At 35.0% G+C, this 19,678-nt stretch overlaps 1 protein-coding gene across 2 annotated transcripts in view; it reads right to left on the reverse strand.

Moving 5' to 3' along the window:
* The window catches only part of Glra3 (glycine receptor alpha 3), a 173,231-nt gene that overhangs the window by 104,623 nt on the left and 48,930 nt on the right, over positions 1-19,678 (reverse strand). Inside the window, exons 2-3 of one of the 2 annotated variants that reach the window (XM_021169808.3) lie at positions 19,247-19,374; positions 6,178-6,245 (exon numbers count right to left, since the gene is read on the reverse strand). In XM_021169808.3, the coding sequence (XP_021025467.1) occupies positions 6,178-6,245; positions 19,247-19,374 (196 nt within the window). Of the gene's footprint in view, positions 1-6,177; positions 6,246-19,246; positions 19,375-19,678 lie in introns of those variants that run through there. The other variant, XM_029480242.2, reaches the window with a different exon arrangement.

The following is a 19,678-nucleotide window of genomic DNA, read 5'->3' on the forward strand; positions in this document are numbered from 1 at the left end:
TTTCCCTCACATCCTCACTAGGATTTAATGTTTTATAGTTTCTTATGATAATAATTCTAAGTAGAATGAGATGAGATCTTAAGTTAGCTTTAATATATATGCACATACACACACAAGTAATTTTTACAAATGCTTAGTAGTTATTAACTACTTTAAAGTAAAAAGGGGTATTAAAGATTTTAATTTTTAATAAATGTATATAAATACTTAAGAATAAACTTAAAATACATGGCAACCTAGAAACATTATTAGGAGTAACTGAAAAAGGGAAAGTAACTGAGAAATTATAAATAACCAAGTGAGTGGGTTGAATATTTAATTTTTATTGTTTTTATTGTTTATTTGAATCAGTGTATTTGGCTTTAATCAGAAAGTATACTAAGTAATTAGTCTTTCAAGACTGTGAAAATAATTCTATTTTAGTTTAATGAGCAAGATATGAAAATATATAAATCATTATGTATCAACATATAGAATATAATATGCTATAATCCCTACATGTTTATACTATAGGAAGAAATTGCAGAACCTTTTAGCCTAATGGAGACACAGGTTATCTGATGACAGACCAAATTTCTATAAATATTTTTGTGTGATTTTTGCTAAAATTAAAGCATATTAGATCAAGTTGAAAATAGTCATTCTACTGTATTAGTTATAAATGGGTAACTAAAATGTATTTTTAGTGTATATTTTTAAGAAATGAAGTGTTTGTGTAGGGAAAATGCAAGACCTAGAAAAACATGAAATTACTGTGAAATTGCATCTCCTAGAAATGTCAGAGAAGCTATTTCCATGAAGTCTCAACAACACAGCTGCTTAAATGATACCTTACAAGGATGAGACCAATAGATGCTTACATGGAAGGGGAAATCTCATGAGGCCCCATGATAGATGAAGAAGTAAGGCAACTAAGCAATAGTTCCAGGGAAGATGCTTCCATCTGGTTATCTAATACATAACAAAGAAAATTATACTGACTGAGATAGTTGCATTTATAAATTTAGGGGAAAGAAATGAAACAGCACTTAAAAAAGAGGTTGTGAATAGAACTCATGTTCAAATGCAGAGATTCTCAGGGCTTGGCTACCCATTAGCTTTAAAAAAAAAAAAGAGGTTGTGGATTTGTAAGAGAGTGTTGTATGGTTGAATATGGTTGGAAGGAGGAAAGGAAAGGGGGAAAAGATATAATCATATTTTAATTTCTAAAATAAAAAATATTTACAAAAATAGCAAAAAAGAAAAATTAAAAGCAATGTGAAAGTAATTTAATATTAACTATATATAAGAATTCATTAAATGTCATATGCTATTTTGAATGACAATATTCAGCAAAGGACCCAGAGAAATGGCTCAGTAGTTAAGAGCAATGGTTGGTCATGCAGCAGACCCTGAATCAGTATCCTATGGCCCACATGTTGGCTCACAACCATCAAAACTCTAGTTTCAAGTGGCTCAATGCATTCTTCTGACCTCCACCAGCACCAGGAACACACATGGTACACATATATACATGCAGGCTAACAGTTTTGTGCACAAAATAGATTGAAAATTCAATTTTTTAAGAACAGGGAGGCTTACAATGTATTTATGAACAAGATAATCATGGGAGGCAGACAGAGGAAGGAACTTTGGTGATAGAGGGAGGGGAAGGGAAAAAACAGGGGGCTGGATAAGGGTTATGGGGATGGTGATACAGGAGAAAAGCCCAGAGGTCCAGGAGAATGAATCAAAATATGGATTATTATGAGGTGAGAGGCAGGAGAAAACATTAGAAAGTCCCAGAGACCTTGGATGTGAGATTCTATTAGAACACAATGGGAATGGTATTAGCCAAAAAATCACAACAGTGGGGAGATGGAACCGGAAGAGACAACCTCCAGTAGATAACATGGCCACCAGTTGAGGTAGGAGGCCACCCAAACATCTTAAGTATGAGTAAACCCAGTATGAGTAAAAATGGGTCCCCAAAAGCAGACAAAGAAGAGACAGCACTTGTTTTTTTGTTTTTTTAGTTATCATACTAATTTTTTATTGGATATTTTATTACTTTACATTTCAAATGTTATCCTCTTTCTTGTTTTCTCCTCTACACACCACCTATCCTATCCCCCCCTACCCCTGCTTTTATGAGGGTGCTCCCCCATCCACTCCCATTCCCACCTCACTGCCCTCCCATTTCCCTACCCTGGGGAATTGATACTTCACAAGACCAATGGCCTCTCTTCCCATTGATGCCCAACAAGGCCATCATTTGCTACATATGTAGCTGGAGCCATGTGTCTCTCCATGTGTACTTCTTGGTTCTTTAGTCCATGAGAGCTCTTGAGGGGTCTGGTTGGTTGACACAGTAGTTCTTCATATGAAGTTGTAAACCCCTTCATTTCTCCAGTCCATTCTCTAACTCCTCTATTGGGGTCCAATGGTTGGTTGTGAGCATCCACACAGGACTTTCATAAGTAGATCAAGTTATACAAACACAACATATCTGCAGAGGGCAAAGGTCAGAGTCATGCAGACTCCTTGATTGTCCATTCTCTCTGAGCCCCTATGAGGCCAGGTTAATTGAGACTTGTGGTGTTCTTGACCCCTCTGGCTCCTAAAATCCTTCCTCTCTTTGGCTATGCATCTCTACCTCTGTTTCCATCTATTGCTAAATGAAGTCTCTTTGATGACAATTGGGCTAAAATTGTCTCCAAATCCTGTGACTATAACAGGATTTGCACATGATTTTTCCCTTTCCTTTCCTCTATCCAAACTCCCCTGTATACCTAACTTGCTCTGTTTCAAAACCATGAACACTTTCACAGTAGTACAGGATTGTTATTTTGGAAACACATGTATAAATATGTATGTATATTTTGTCACATATTTATAATCAAATATTTAAATACTTTCAAACACACACACACACACAGAAAATTAAATAACATAATTTTTATGTAAGTTTTGGTAATCCCCAAAAACATAAATCTGAAGAAAGAAAATAAAATTGGTGGATAATTAAGTATAGTGATTTGATTTATATAGTCATAACTATAACTTTGAGTGGATAATCCTAGATGAGTCAGATTATATATACAACACAATTGGAATAATGTGAATATATTTAAAAATATGGGAATGGAAAGATGGCTTGGTGAGTAAAAGCCCTTACTACTAACTCTGAAAACCAAAATTTACTCCTAACAAGTCACAGAGTGGAAAGATAAAAAGCAACAACCACAAGTTGTTCTCTTGCCTGCCCATGTGTGTTCTGGTATGATTGTGCATGTGTGTGGGAAAATCTACACACAGAGGTAATAAAATAAGTAAGTAATCAAATAAATAAATAAAATAATAAATATTAACATTTTAACATATTATTACACAAAATTTGTTTAGCAAATACACCCACAAAACAGAATGAACTTTAGTTGCAGAGAAAGGAGGGTGAACATCATAAATAAAATTCAACAAATTAATTAACCTGAAGCAAAATAATTTATGATGCTTCTCATCAAAATATACTAGCAAGTTTCACTTTTCTTTATTCCTTTAGAGAAGAACACAATATTTCAGATATAGTAGCTGATAATATGAAGCTTTGGAAACATCTAATCAGCATTTGACTGAAAATAATGGCATACCATATTTAATAATATAGAAGGAAGAAGAAAGACACTAATGGAAAATAATTAATGAACACAATCTCTGGGGTCTTTATTAATCTCTACTTATGCTTGCTCATCAATGTCAAAAAAGTGAGGGGCATAACATTTACAGAAGAATATATAGGAATGGAAATGTTTGCTATGCTGTAAGAAGGACATAAAACTGAGTCATGTTTGCCATGTCTATATGTTTACTATAATTTGCAAACAGTATGCAGAATACTAGCAAATTTAGTCAGCACAGTCACATTGGAGCTATGAAGAGTCGGTTAGTAGTGGATTGAAGAATCACTTTGTAAGGAACAGAAATCTCTAGGAACCTGTCAATCAGAGTTCCTCTATTTTATCCATTTCCTGTGGCCTTCCTTCATTAAATTTTACAACTATTGTTGTGAGAGGCATTTTCTAGAAGTAATCTTTCATAGGAGAAATAAGAAGAAAATGTATTGCCAAGAATTGAGGATTGCCATCCAAACATAGAAGGAATGAAAAGTAGATAGTTGCCAGAGAATATAAATATAACTCAAGAAGTACACAGAAAAAAGCTAATTGTAGTTTTTGTTTGATTATTTAGACAAAGAATACACACATACAGGAACTGAGTTTGTGCTATATATCTAGTGAGTCTAGAGTATGCTAGCCTGAAACAGCTGCAGCTACTTTATAGATACACTCTTTTTTTCAGTTTTTTTATTAAATATTTTCTTTATTTACATTTCAAATGCTATCCCAAAATTTCCCTATACCTTACCCCCGCCCTGCTCCCTACCCATCCACTCCCACTTCTTGGCCCTGGCGTTCAGAAGTGGATGCTCACAGTCAGCTATTGGATGGAAAACAGGACCCCCAATGGAGGAGCTAGAGAAAGTACCCATGGAGCTGAAGGGGTTTGCAACCCTATAGGTGGAACAACAATATGAACTAACCACTACCCCTAGAGCTTGTGTCTCTAGCTGCATATGTAGCAGAAGATGGCCTAGTTGGCCATAATTGGGAAGAGAGGCCCCTTGTCTTGCAAATTTTATAGATAGACTCTTGACAGAATCACATTGTGCTCCTATAAGAAATCATTTTATTTTCTGTGTTGTATCAATACATATATTTTTATATGCTGTGTTAAGATGACTACAAATCTTTATCATGCACTGAAGTTTGAATCACATTATTTTTCAATAATGCTTTTCTTGTAACCACATTGCATTTGAGGGGACCATGGAGATTTTGCTTAAAAAAATATTGCATCTATTTGAGGTAAATGGTAACTAACGTGCTCCTTCTGTGGAGATGAATTCATTTCCTTTGTGTATAAAATCTAAACAACTGAGAGGAAATAATTCACAGATTACAAGTTACTAATTGTCAGATATATTTCATAAGAAATTTCATTATGATGTTGAGTCTGAAATGTGTAAATGATTAGAATTTTCTGATAATACATTTGAAAATATTAATTTTCAAGTATTTTATATGATAGTTTATTTAAGTCTATTTGTGATATTAATGTAAATTTATTCTTGCTAAGCTTAAGAATGCAGTATAAGTAGGTAATGAAGGAATCATAAAACTTATTTTAAATGTTGGCTATTTGATAATTTTCCAGTTGCTCAGTAGTTCAATGACATATTATCACCTTTTATATCAGCCAAATTTCTCAGTTAATGTTATAGATCAAACAAGAATATAAAACAATAATTTATGTAAAAATCAAATAATACAAAACAAAGCTGATCGATAATGATCAGCTTTCTATTCTAGGGCCTTATTAACAACTTTCAATGGTTTTCTTAGATGGGAGTGTTAAATGAAGCTGTACAATAATTATTGTTTTATAAGTTGTTTTAGTTGTGGGTAAGTTTTGATTTTGGTACTGAGGTCTGTGCCTAAGTCTTCAGTGCCAGGGTTAGCACTGACATGAAGCAGCATCTCACCAGCTCATTGTTTTTTCCTTTATGTATTTTTTCATTTTGACAGTGTCTCATTAAATTTCCTAGGTCATCCTGTAAGTCATGCTGTAATTCATGCAGCATTTGAACCTGCGATATTCTTGCCTCAGACTCTGAGTAGTTGGGGTGAGAGTCCTGTACCTCTAAGATCAGTGTTTACTATAAAACTTTATTATTATTTGGGAACATGCTTTATTCACTTGAATGGTGAATTTAGTAGGATACAAAAATGTTGGTATATATAGACTGTAAACATACAGAGTAATTAAATATCAAGGTATTTACTTGTATACATACTGTGGCTATTGATGTGTACTGGAAATAAATAATCTGGTAGAGTTTTAATTTTAGTTAGGAGTTTAATAGTATAGGGTTGAGTTATGAAGGTCCAATCTTATTTTTAATGTTTTTTTTTAAATTTTTCAATTAGGTAGATATTTCTAGATAGATATCATTATCTACAGTTGATAGCAATTTATTCATTACACTAATTTCATTCTATCAAATTATGCTATAAATTCTCACTAATGTAATTGCAAATTAATCCAGTTTGAAACTTGATGTGGAGTGGATGGTCTTACCATAGTGGTCTCTGCAATGGAGCCAAAGCTGTTTATGAAAATGTTGCATGTGACATTAACTGGAGGACCTGAAAAAAAAAGAAGTATATCATAAAGGCTGATAGATGCTCATGTAAAATATTTTCAAGTAATCCTGTGCTGTTCATTGAGATATTCTTTATTTTGTTTGTAGATGTGCAATGCCATCTGGAAGTCTGCATGCAAAATCTCAAGGTTGGTTATGTCTTTTGAACAGTGACAATGCCTAGCAGGCAATCATTTATTCTGATGAGGATAGAAAATGCATGTAATTGAATGTATGTAAAAGTATGTTTTTATATCTTACAAAGACCAAATAGAACTAATTCTGCTTGATCTCAGTCAGGGTCTGTAAAGCAAGAAGGAATGTACATGATAGAGTTCAGTTCCTTTAATCTGGAATTTGGAACGGTTTTGTGACTGTCTAATAAATATAGTCTATGAGCTACTCCAGAGACATCCTACTGTTCTTTTCATGGGGCTGATATTTTCCTGTCTCTGCATGTCCCCTAAAATTTCTAATGTTAAATACTAGAAATATCAAATAACTATGGTGTCATGTAGCCAGACAACATACGTTGATACTCCTACAGCCCCATGTACACATTTACCTCCCATCCAAACTTTTCATTTTTATTTACTTTTATTATTATTTAGTTTTAGTTTTATTCCTTGTTGATCAGTAAGTTATAGTGATTTCCAGTCAATGCAATCTGTTCTGTGAGCTTTCAGGTCAGAATGGTTGGACAGCAGTTTCCTAAATTCCCTGATCCTGTAATTATCTACTTAGTCAAGGAGTTTTTATGTTTTTGGAAGATATGACTAGCTCCCTTAACTTTCTTTTCTTCTTAGTACAGGACACACACTCAGCCAGAACTGTCTGTGTTTCAGCTCTGTTGGGTATGCTCATAACCCTCCACTCCTATATAATCTCCACAATTCTCAGAACACAAGAGAGCTTTTCAAAGCTCAGATCTATTTACTATATTGTACAAACTAACTTGAAGTTTGGAACAATAGATGGCAAAATCAGTTTCTGATTGTTTTCAACAAATGTCCAGGAAATTAGGACTCGGCCCAAATGTGTTCTTAGGCAAGTAAATTATTGAGTCACTTTTGTTTTGTAGCTTCCAAACAGGCCAAACAGGGGCAGTTATCTCTGGGTGCACTATCTAAAGAGCTCCAGTGTAGTCTTTTATCTTGGACACTGCTGGAATGATGCTGCGTTTCAGGTTATTATAAAGCTGGACGTTAAACAGCATTTGAATGCCTTTTGACGTTAAAGAATTCTGTCAGCTTTTCTTCAATAAATACCTCCCAGACTGTTACAAGCTTGTGGTTTATTTTAGGATTCTGAAAGATAAGTTTGACAATCCTGCCAGTGTTCTATTGAAAGGGGAGGATCCCCTCTCAACCATTCCTTAACTGCCTTCCACTCACATGATTTTTCATTTATCATAACTTTAGAGAATTTTATTTTTATTGGGTCTATTTATTCACTTCACTAAATATATAAGGCCTGGTTATAGCATCCAGGACTGTGCAATATTCTACCATTTGTAACATTAAGATATCAAGTATAGGGAGTCTAGTGGAAGACTTGGGAGAATGATTGAAGGACCCAGAGGGGATAGAAAATCCATATTAAGACCAACAGAGTCAACCACCTGGACCCTTAGGAGTTTCCTGAGACTGAATTACCAACAAAAGAGCATACACTGGCTGACTTAGGCACCCACACATATGTAGCATGTGTGTAGCTTAGTCTTCATGTAGATCCCCCAACAAGTAGAGTAGGAGTTGTTTCTGACTCTGTTTTGTGAATATGGATTCTGTTCCCCTAACTGGGCTGCCTGTCTGGCCTCCATGGGAGAGGATGCTCCTAGTCCTGTAGTAAATTGATGTGCTAGAGTGGGTTGGTACCCAGGGGAGACCTCCCCCTGACTCAGAGGAAAAGGCGAAGGAGTAGGAGGAGGGGCCCATGAAGAAGGTGAGATGGGAGGAGTGGAGCTGTGATCAGGATCAAAATGTAAAGTGCATAAATAAATAAGTTAAAGGACAAAGATCTAGGTGTGCGTGTGTGTGCCTGTAACCACATCTGTAACCATGCCTAGTCATCCTAGCCTAAACAGCAAACTTTCAGTCCAGTGAAAGACCTTGTCTCAAGGCAATAAGATAGCACCCTCTTCTGTTGTCAATGTTTGGGCACATGTAATGCACACCAGCACACTCACATGCATACCACATGCACACACACACAGTCACACACCAACATAACAACAAAGGGAGAGAGATTCTTTATCCTAAGTTACCTAAATAGGATTCTTAAGTATGTAGCTATACATTCTGATGTTTATACAGAAAATAAGGTTTGAATCTTTTCTTTATATATCTGTCCATCCCCCAAACACAAATGTATTTTTAAATATTCTATTACCTATACAGAGTTAAAATTTCATTTTATGACTTGTTTACTTTTTAACACTATTATAGCAATTAAATATTCTCCAGGTGTATTATTAATTTATCTGCAAGTAATAAATGAATGTGGCATTATCTTCACCAGTTGACCAGAGGATAGAATATAAGGGTTCATGAATGGCATAAGGAAATAAACCTGTACTTACAGAAGAGCAATGTTCAAAGGAAAAGCAACCCCATAGGAAGATTGACAACATCAACCAACTAGACCTCCCAGAGCTCACAAGGTCTAAACCACCAACCAAGGAGTACACATGGAGCGACCCATGGCTCCAGCCTCATATGTAGTAGAGGATGGCCTTGTCTCGCATCAATGGCAGGAGAGGCCCTTGGTCCTGTGAAGGCTTGATGCCCCAGTGTTGGGGGATGCCAGGTCAGGGATGCAGGAGAGGGTGGGAGGGTCGGGGAGCATCCTCATAGAAGAGGTGGGGTGGGATAGGGGTTTCCAGGGGGGAAACCGGGAACAGAAATAACAAGTGAAATGTAAATAAATAAAATATCCAATAAAAGAACAGAGAGAAAACACTTTTATCCATAGTATGGAAAACAAACTAAGCCATATAATACTTATAATCTCAAATCATTTCTTAGAGAACCATTTTCTGAGATTGATGATTGTATTATGTATTCCATATAGCTTTCCTCAAGTTCACCATTAATTGACTGCAAGGTCTGAATTACCTAAATTACCTATGCAAGTGTTCAACTCAGAGATACCCTAGTAGTTTGATTTTCCTTGGACCCTCAATCTAGAACATTTTTCTCTGGAGCAGAATAACCAACCTGTTTAGATTCTGCAAACCCCAACAGTGCACTGGAAAGTGTTCCCATGAGCTTCTTTTGTGAGATGCTCTTTCATGGTGCCTATTTCTTTTCTCTAAGGTCATTTCTTCACTTTAATTGTAGATGTCTTTTGTTAGTTTTTTAGAAATGATACATGAGGCTATAAATCTTTTAAGCTTCCTTACCTACAGATGTATTTTTTACATTACTTTCATACTTACTATGCAGCTTAGGTTCTCTTAGAAAAAGTTAGCTAAAAATAATATTTTGAATCTAAGTTTTGATATAATTCCTCTATTTTTCAGCATGAGTGTAGAAAATTACAAAATAGTAATTTGTGATCTTTGTAAATGACCTATTTTCCTTTCTAAAGTTGCGTCAGCTAGCAATGGTAATACCATATTTATATTTATGGATGAATTAAAGTCATTCTTGAATATTTACATTGCTATAAAATGTTAGAAAGTGAAGATGACATAAATAAGAAATTCTAACTATGTACAGATATTAAGATTTTTTAAAAAAATATTATATTTGGGATATGGGTGGATAGATAAGAAAAAGATTTAATCTTTATTTTCTGTGTGAGTATAAAAAAAAAAAACATATGCCCATACCATTAAAAAACTTACTTATAAAAGCCAAATTGATTAAAATGTTGATTTTTGGAGCCCAGTCAGATAGGATACATCTATAAAACTCTCCTACCTAAGGCTAAGGAATCATGCAGATGAGGAGATAAAAAGATTGTAAAAGCCAGAGGAGTTTGTTGTGCAACTCTGTTTCCTAGTAATATGATAAGCTAAACCCATAAGGTCTCACCAACATGATACCAAACATGATCTGAATAAGGGCACACCAATGAAACCCCCAAAATGGATAGACCTCAATGCTACACAAAGGACTATAAGTGATTGTGTAAAGCTGGGACTGGGAGAAGTAGTCATACCCAAGTTAGAACACAATAAATTGTTGCCCAGTGCTAAACATCAGCCATGAAAACATACATATAACTAATATTATATGATTAAACAAGTTATATCTAGAATATATGTATACTTACATGCATACATAAATGTAATAACAACTAATGGATGAAGATAATATAAAGTTGAAGAATTGCAGGAAGAGATATGTGGAAATATCTTAATTACATTTTAATATTAAAAATGAAAGTAAAAAGAGAAAAAAATCAGAATTATAAAAATTATCTTATTTAGGTAACTTGAGGTGAATGAATACTCTAAGATTTTGGTGGTAAGAAATAACAGAATTTGTTCTACCATTTCTTTCCATTCATGAAAAGTTAAGTGTGAAGCCACATTTAAGTGGTAGAGGTATGCTTGTTTTTTTTTCCCCCCTCAGTCCATGTAAGTCTAAAGTAGTAGATTCTGAAAATACACCCAGGGTGAAACGCTTCATATTCTTAGGCTATTAGCTCATGATTCTACTTAACAGTCAAACACTACTCTTTTCTCTTGCCAATTACAACTCTACAAGTCCCAAGAGTCTTTACTTTCAGATTAATTAAATTAGACTTTCTCAATTTTCCTTTAAAGAAAGGAAAACCATTAATTCACTAGTATTGTTTGTGTTCACTTTAAAATAAGTGCAGATGGAAATGCCTGCATGTTGGGGAAGACTGCCCAGGAAGCTCTAACAGAACTAACAACTAACAGCCTCAGACACGTGTTAAAACTGAGATAAATAAAACACAGAGCGATGACTTGCCTGTCTTGACTTTATCAGAAAGAGCCGTTGTTGTAAGACTTTGATTTGCACTGTGCATTGTGTAAAAGCTAGAGTATTCTCTAATTGTTTCCCTTTTAAATTAATTAATTAATTTAATTAATGAGTTAATTATAACAAAAATGTTGCTACCTCCCAGTCCATCTTCAAAGAGTTCTTTTCCATCTCCCCTCCGCTTCACCTCTGAGAGGGTTCCCCCTTAATATTACCCCATCCTAGGGCATCAAGTCTCTACAGAATGAGGTGTATCCTTCCCACTGAGGTCAGACCAGTCAGTTCTCTCTTATGTAAGTGCCAGGGACCTCAGATCAGCCCCTGTATGTTCTTTTGTTTGGTGGCTCAGTCTCTGGAAGCTCTCAGGGATCCAGGTAGTTGCTACTGTTGGTCTTCCTATGGACTTGCTATCCACTTCAGTTCCTTCAATCCTTCCTCTTACTTTCCCATAGGGGCCCCCTAATTGTTTCTAATACCATTTTTTACATATGATTTAAATCCACAAAAGAATGAATATTAGCAGAGAAAAAAATTTAGTAATATCTTTTCTAATGAATTTTCTTGAGAAAAAATGCTTCAGGGTCGATATTTATTCCACCAAGCTTCAAAAAGGGTTTTGTTACATACCATATTAGGAAGAGAAACCACAGAAATGTATTTTTTTCCATAAGATATGATAATTCCATTCCATGTTGAGCACATGTTTGAATATAAGGGACAAAGAATTTCACAAGGAAACTAACAAGGTTCTACAGAATAATAAAGATAAAAGGAAATGTAGCCAGTTATAGTTCTACCAATGGCATCCCCTGCCACTGTAATATGTCTCCAACAGGAGGCAAAAAGCTCTTTGTAGAAGTAAACAGTTGATCTTGTTTTAAGTTTTAAATTGAACTCTGGGGGTGGGGTGGCACTGTCTCAGAGAAGGAATGGGAAGAGAAACTGTGAGTGGGGGGAAGGAAGGGGCAGTACCTCGAATATAAATAAACGAAATATGTTTTTAAAAATTTAATCTGAAAATAAAGTAACTCCCAGAGGTTGCAGATCTTAACTTTCTACTCTGGTTTGATATTCAGCTGGGAATTTTACTGGTTTGTGCAATCTTCCTGCAGAAGAAAAAAAAATCAAACCCTAATTGAATTTTTCAAAAGTACAGCATATACTCATTCAAAAGACATGCTCATATGTAAATAAGATTGATCTGTATGACATTTTGAAATATTACAATAAGCATCAATTTGGTGATAGAGGTCAATGTTTTAGATCATGGAGTCTCACATGATATCAAAGTTTGTACTTCATGATAATTTTGAGATCTTTACAGGCTCTTGATCATGTGACTGTAAGTGTGTCCTGATTAAAGTTTTTCATTTTGACACAAGCGGTACCTTTAGAGGTACCTTGGAAGAGGAAACATCAATTGAGAAAGTGCATCTATCAGACCTGCCATGGTAAGCCTGTGGGACAATTTCTTGAATAATGACTGATATTGAGGGCCAATTTTAGATGTTGTCACCTCTGGCTACCCTGTGTTATATAAAATCAACGAACTGAGCAAGCCAGTAAGCATCATTCCTGCACAGTTTCTGCTCCTGTTCCTGTATCCATATTCCTACCTTTGCTTCACTTTATTTTGGAATGTGGCTTGTATGCCAATGAGTTCTTTCCTTTACAATTTGTTTTAGTTCTTGGTGTTTTAGTACAGCAACCATCAATAACTACAACAAGGAGGTATCCTTTCCCTGTTGTGAATTCCCTAATTTTACTGATGGATAAAAGTTTTGGAGGATTGGATGTAGAAGAATTTTTTTTCAATAATATGAATGTCATACAGAATGGACCTGACTGTGGACAGTGTGCATGGAGACAGATTCAAAGAATAAGATGCATACAGAACCATCATGTTTTAAAGAAACTGTGTTCTACCCAGAAGGCTGGTCCAGCTAAGATAAGCCAGCAATTTTGGAACATCCCTTTTTATCTAAAGCATTGCTATATCTATTGAAAACTTTTATGGAGTATGAAGCACTGAGAAGATTGTAAATCTACTTGCTATCACAGACAGCACCTGCTTAGCAGTCCTTGGCCAATCTGTTACTCTCTGTGCCAATGCAAAAGCTGTTATATCTATCCAATACACCCTATGTTTAGCAACAGAGCAAATAACTGCTACAGCATCCATATGGCAAACTGTGCTTCTAAATTGTTCATTACAGTCGACATCCTTGGCCTGAAAAGCAAATGACAGTAGTTGCAGATGTTTTCAGCGGCAATTTTTCTTTTAAATGTCCTTTAAAGACATAGAACATGGCTTTTAAGTTTAGAGATGAAATGAAAGCAGAATATCAAAGTGTAGTGCAGAGACTTGGTGATGATGTTATTTTTAATCACACTGGAGAAAGTGCTCATTAGGCCAATGTAGAACAAACAATTAAACAGCTCAAATGTTCATAAGAATGACTCTAAGGAATTTTTAACAGACTTGTGTACCAAAGGTTTCCCTTCTTAAAGACAGAGTGTAATTGAAGATTAAAAAAAAAATCCAACTTAGAGATGTGTTTTTATTTTAGTTAAAAGCACATATATGTCACTTAGTGTATGTCTTGTTATTTAATGAGCAAAATTTTCTTACGGACTATATATAAAGATTTATAATTTCTGACTTATGAAATAAAAGTAGAACCCCATTTATTTTATTGCCTCACAGAAATGCAGTTCTACCTTTTTCCAGATAGGCATTGTAAGACGGGTAGGTTTCTCTGGGACCTGTTTCTCTAAGGACAGCTGGGAGTTTTGATAAAGCACTGCAGAAAAGAGGGAGTTCTCTAAACAATGTCTGCAAGACACAGCATGTTAGATAGAGATGAAGTGAGGAATGTGTTATTGTAATGAAAGAAGTAGTGAAGCACTTAAGACCTGGAAAAGGATCGGGTATATGTCATCATGGATCCCTAGCATGTAGAGATGGAATTTGAATGGATTTTTTTTTAGGATGATAAAAGTAAAGAGGATTTCAGAGTGCAATCAGAGTGGGGAAACAAAGAAAACACTGCAGCACCAAAAATTACATTATATTTTATCAAATAAATAATTACTTGGCAGGTAATGGGAGTCACATTCCTGCTGTCAGATGAGATGCTAATAGTGTTAATTGATTTGCAATATATGAAGAAAGGTAGTAATAGGGAGAAATATTGGAAGTAGAAATCTCAATGGTACTATGGAAATAAATAATGTTATTTCTATCTTTTAAACAAGGGAACTTTAGAGCCAGAGTGATAGAACAACAAATATAAAATAAATATTGGTGAATAGTTAAGATTTCATCTTTAAATGTCATGAGAGACAACATAAGGAATCAAGATTAGTAACAGTGAGAAGAAGTAAATTCCAAGAGTGACTGCTACAATATTTTCATTAAATACAGTGTTCTTAGAGTGATTAAACTTTTATTTGTAATTCAGTTATTCTATGAAATTGCTTTGAGTTTCAGATGATCCAAATTTTTAATTCAATAAAAAAGACTTGCAGGTTTTCATTCTGTCTAGAGAAGATGATATTGCCCAATAAAAAAGAGAATTAATTAATGTAGCAAACAAAATGGAAGGAAGTTCATAAGGAGTTTAATGGCATAAAATGTTAAAGGCCGTTAAAGATGGATGACAGATGACATAAAGCAATTTATTATGTGAATGCACGTGAAAATGGGGAGTAAAAAGACCCACAGAAACTTCCTTCTTTTTCATTTCCTGTGAAAGGAACATGGGCTGTTATTAGTTGACTTAAGGGAACTTTGGACACTATGTTGACATGGATTCCTCAAAACTAAAGCCCTTTTCCTGGTGTTGACAAGCTTGGTGTATTAGAAACTTTCATTTTCACTGTGGAAGAGTACAGAAATGATGTAAGTAAGGAAAGGAGGATTTATCTGGCTCACAACTTTTAGGGATACAGGACAAGGAAGGCATTTTGGCTGGGACCACCCTGGTCCAGGTGGCAGAAACTTTAAAAGTACGGCTTCCTCACTTTGCCATAGAGAAACAGAGAGCTGAGGTCAAGCTTGTTCAATATAAGCAAACCTTCCTCCAGCTAGATATTATGATTTGAAAGTTAACCTCACATCCATCCATCTGAAGAATGTGTGCTCAAACACCGGTGACTACCTGGAACACTTCACATCCAAAACACACTTGACAAAACTCAACTCTCACCATTCAACACCAAGCAAAGATCCAACATGGAAAGTATTTTCTTTCCAATTGTCTTTTAAAGAGACAGAATAGAAAAGCACGAAACATATCCCTCAAACAAGCAAATAAACTCCCCACAAACCAAACACATGAAAACAATGAAAGGGAATGAAAAGGAAAGAGAAAAAGCAGCTGCATGATGCTCATGCAGACCAACTCAATTGATCTTAATTGCATTTTACTTCTTATAAATAATTTGGTGGATAGATACCTAAGCAATATTAATAAACACATTTTTTCCTATGTAATTTTAAAAATTGGGACTAGAATTTTTGGGGCACTGAAACTATTCTGCATGATGTAGACATGGTACAACTATAACATGCTGTTTTGTGTTTCATAGCCTGTGAAAGTTGTTCAACAGCAAAAAACAGCTCTAGGGCAAAATAAGGGCTCTAGGCCATCGACTATGATAAATTAACTATGTTAATAGAAGAGACCAATAATGGACAGGCAGGATGGAATTATGTGCTTCTTAGAATCTATATTTTCTAATTCATAAACTGCTCTAATAACTGCCTATTAATTTTACTCCAAAGGTTTTCAGACAAATTGGAGCTAAATAACTATGTCCATTTAATTCTCATCCTGAAACTTAAAGAAAAAAGAATTTACTTTACGTCTTCCTCCTGATATGTACAAACATACAAAATAAAACCTAAACTTCAGCCACAGGTACTGTACACTTGTGACCCCAGCAATTAGGAGGCTGAAGCAGGTGGGGGTTATTACCTGGAGTTTGAGACTAGTCTGGGTTATATAGTATTGGTCAGTTCTTGCCCAGCTTTAACTGCATAGTAATAGACCCGTTAATGGAAACCTAAGCATTAGTTAAGATATACATATATGTGTATGCATGTATATGCATATATATGAATACATACGTATCATATTTATACATATATGTGTATATATGCATATGTGTATATGTATGTATCATATATACATACACACATATGTGTGTATGCATATGTATAGACACACACATATCAACTATATTTATATCCAAATGAAAAATAAGAAAAGTAACTACAAACTAATTATTAAATTATTTTTATAATTTATCATATTTTAATCAATAAGATGCTGCACATATCTAATTTTAAAAAGATGTTTGGAATTTGAGATACTTTGATGAACCTCAAAAAATAAAATCTCTCTCCTCTTTGATGATGCTAGAAGAAGCAAATCTCATCTTCAACATGAGTATAGAAATAAACAAATAAGTCAACATAGCCATGTCTGTAACTGGCTTAAAACTGCCTAGTGCTATTGGCATGTAGCTTATTTACAGAAGAATCTACCATGTATGCTCTTCACATAAAAGGCAGTTATCACATTTTTAAATAATTTGATATTTCTTTATAAATCACTGAAATAATAAACCAGAACTAAACTGTCTAAAGGCCTGGCAAAAGCAGCAGATATACTATTGTGTGGTTAATAATTCATCTGCATTTTTATTAAAATATGTCTTTGGACTGTTTGTAAGTTTTCAAGGAAAACACAGACATCTAAAAGTAGAATAGATTTTGTTTCTGTGATTTTCAGTGAAAATAAAGTAATCCTTCTGAAATACAGAATATGGAGTCACTAATTCCTGAGTAGAGTTCTGCTTTGCTGACATAACTGTGTTTGTTTCACTGTAAATTCAATACCAGTTCTCAGTGTTGCAAGATTGATCTTAAGAGTCAGAATTTCTTGTGTTCATTTCTACATGTTATCTCAATAAGCCGTATGATATTCTCACAGCTACACTTCCACATTTCCCTCCACTAGGTTAAAAAAAATTATAGTTGAAAGCTTTAAAAAAAAACACAGGAGATAAATCTACTTTATTTTATTTTATTTTTTATTTATATTTTATTTTTTTCAAATGCTATCCCCAAAGCCTCCTATACCCTTCCCCCACCCTGCTCACTCACTCCTGCTTCCTGGCCCTGGCTTTCCCCTGTACTGGGGCTTATGATCTTCACAATATCAAGGGCCTCTCCTCCCATTGATGACCGACTAGGCCATCCTCTGCTATATATGCAACTAGAGACACAGCTCTGGGGGTTACTGGTTTACAAAGATAAATCTACTTTTAAAGGGGCCCCTTCTCTGAGAAGGGAAGACAGTAATGCTGGGAGAGATTTGTAAGGGTGGAACTGGGAAGAGGATGAGTGCTATTGGGATGAAAAGTGAATAAATATATAAATTTTAAAAGATGGAACATATTTCATGTTGAAGCAATTCACTTGATAAATTCATACTCAGAAATTCACAATAAAATGTATTCCCATCTCTGTCTCTTGTTGCACAATATTGTTTTAAATTTGTATTTAACTTTGTTTGTAATCTGATAATTTTAATGTCTGTTTGACACTTAAATTTAATTTTTTATGTGAATGAGAATTTGCCTGAACCTATGTCTGAACACCAGATGAATGTAGTGCCCTCCAAGAAAAGAAACCATTGTCTCCTCTGTCATTGGCTTAATGGACATCTGTGAGTTTCTGTAGGTGCTGATAATTGAACACTGGTTCTCTGGAAGAGCAGCCAGTGCTTTTAACTGCTAAAACATCTACCCAGTCGTTATTTTTTTTTTACTCCCCGAATTAAAGTAGATTAGATTCCTATTATGAAAATGCTTTCCTTACTATGTAAATAATATTCAAAATGACATTGATTGGAGCATTCAGGAAGCTTTCTAATCTTTCATTTTATAGTATAGTTATATAGAGATCATTTAGAGATAAATTTATTTATCACCATATGAAATAGAGGAAGCAATGCTGTTAAACTAATCTTTACTTTCTTTTAAAGAAACTTATGAAAAATACTTCATAGGTAGAAAAACATTTTAATTTTTTTTATTCATTTTAACATATTCAGCTACATTTCCAGTAATTGAATAATTAATTTCCCACAGTACAAAGCCCTACTAGGGGAATTTAAAATGATAGAACAGAGCTAAGCACTGTGGCTCAAGCATGTAATTCTATCCCTACAGAAGGAGAGGCAGGGAAATAGGAAGTTAAAGACTAGCCTCTCTATTTAGACATGGGACTTTATCTGAGAAAGCAAAAATGCAAATAAACAAACAAAAGGAAGGGGCTAGAGGTATGCTACAGTGGGACAGCAACTGTGGACCGACAGGCAAAGTCCTGGCCTTGAGAACCATAGTTGGGGATGGAGCACTCAATCTTTGATTACCGGAGCTTAAGCTTTTTTCCAGTGAGAACCGATGGGGATGGGTATTAAATAGATAGATAGACAGTCAGACAGAAAGACACAGACAGACACATGAATGCACTCTCTCAATTTCTCTGTCTCTCTTTGTCTCTCTCTGTGTCTCTGTGTCTGTCTCTTGTACACACACACACACATACACACACACACACACACACACACACCAATCGCTTAATTTAGAACCCAGACATGGTGGTGAAAACCTGTAATCCTATGTTACTGAAACTAAGGCAAGAGAGTTGTCTAAATTTTTGGCTGGCTTTGGCTAAATGCCTAGAATACTTGATTAGTCAAGGGTACATAACAAGGCCTTGTCTCAGAAGACCATAACCAATTGAACAACAAATAACTATTAAGGAAAAAATGGTTCTCTTTGTTCACAGAGGGCACATTACATTAGCTTCAAACATGAAAATGGACTTTCCCTTTGCAGGCACAACTTTTATGAATACAGCATTTTTAACACTGGAAACAAGTCTTGCGGTGTCAGGTAGAATCAGTGTAAAACTTATCTTCTTTCAGAGCACTGTTCCCGAGGAAGTAAGAAGCAGAAGAGCTACCTTTGAAGTTGGGTCTGATTCTTGCATCATACCCCGATGTCCTCCCCATTAGTTTGTCCAGAAAATCAGAAGGTGACATTGGAGCACTTCGAGATCGTGCACTGTTTGTTTCCTTTGTGGCCACCAAACTGCAAATGAAGACAAAATGAGACACTTTACAAAGAGAGGCCAAACACTGCTTCCTGCAAAAGTGAAAATGCAAAGCAAGAATGCCTTTGGCAATGACACAAAAAGAAACATAAATACCCCAGAGTAGACATTATGAAGCATATATTTATGGATTGATGATCAATGCTTATTTATAAAAGTTTTACATCTATTCTTTCACTTGGGCAGTATGTGGTCTTACACAAGGGAACAAAATTTATTTTCAAATTTTTAAGATTTCATAATGTGTTACTTAGAATTGATGTCAGATTGTCATTTTTGCTG

This window comes from Mus caroli, unplaced genomic scaffold (assembly GCF_978045245.1).
Source record: "Mus caroli unplaced genomic scaffold, Mus_caroli_1 scaffold_10, whole genome shotgun sequence".
Lineage (NCBI taxonomy): Eukaryota > Metazoa > Chordata > Mammalia > Rodentia > Muridae > Mus > Mus caroli.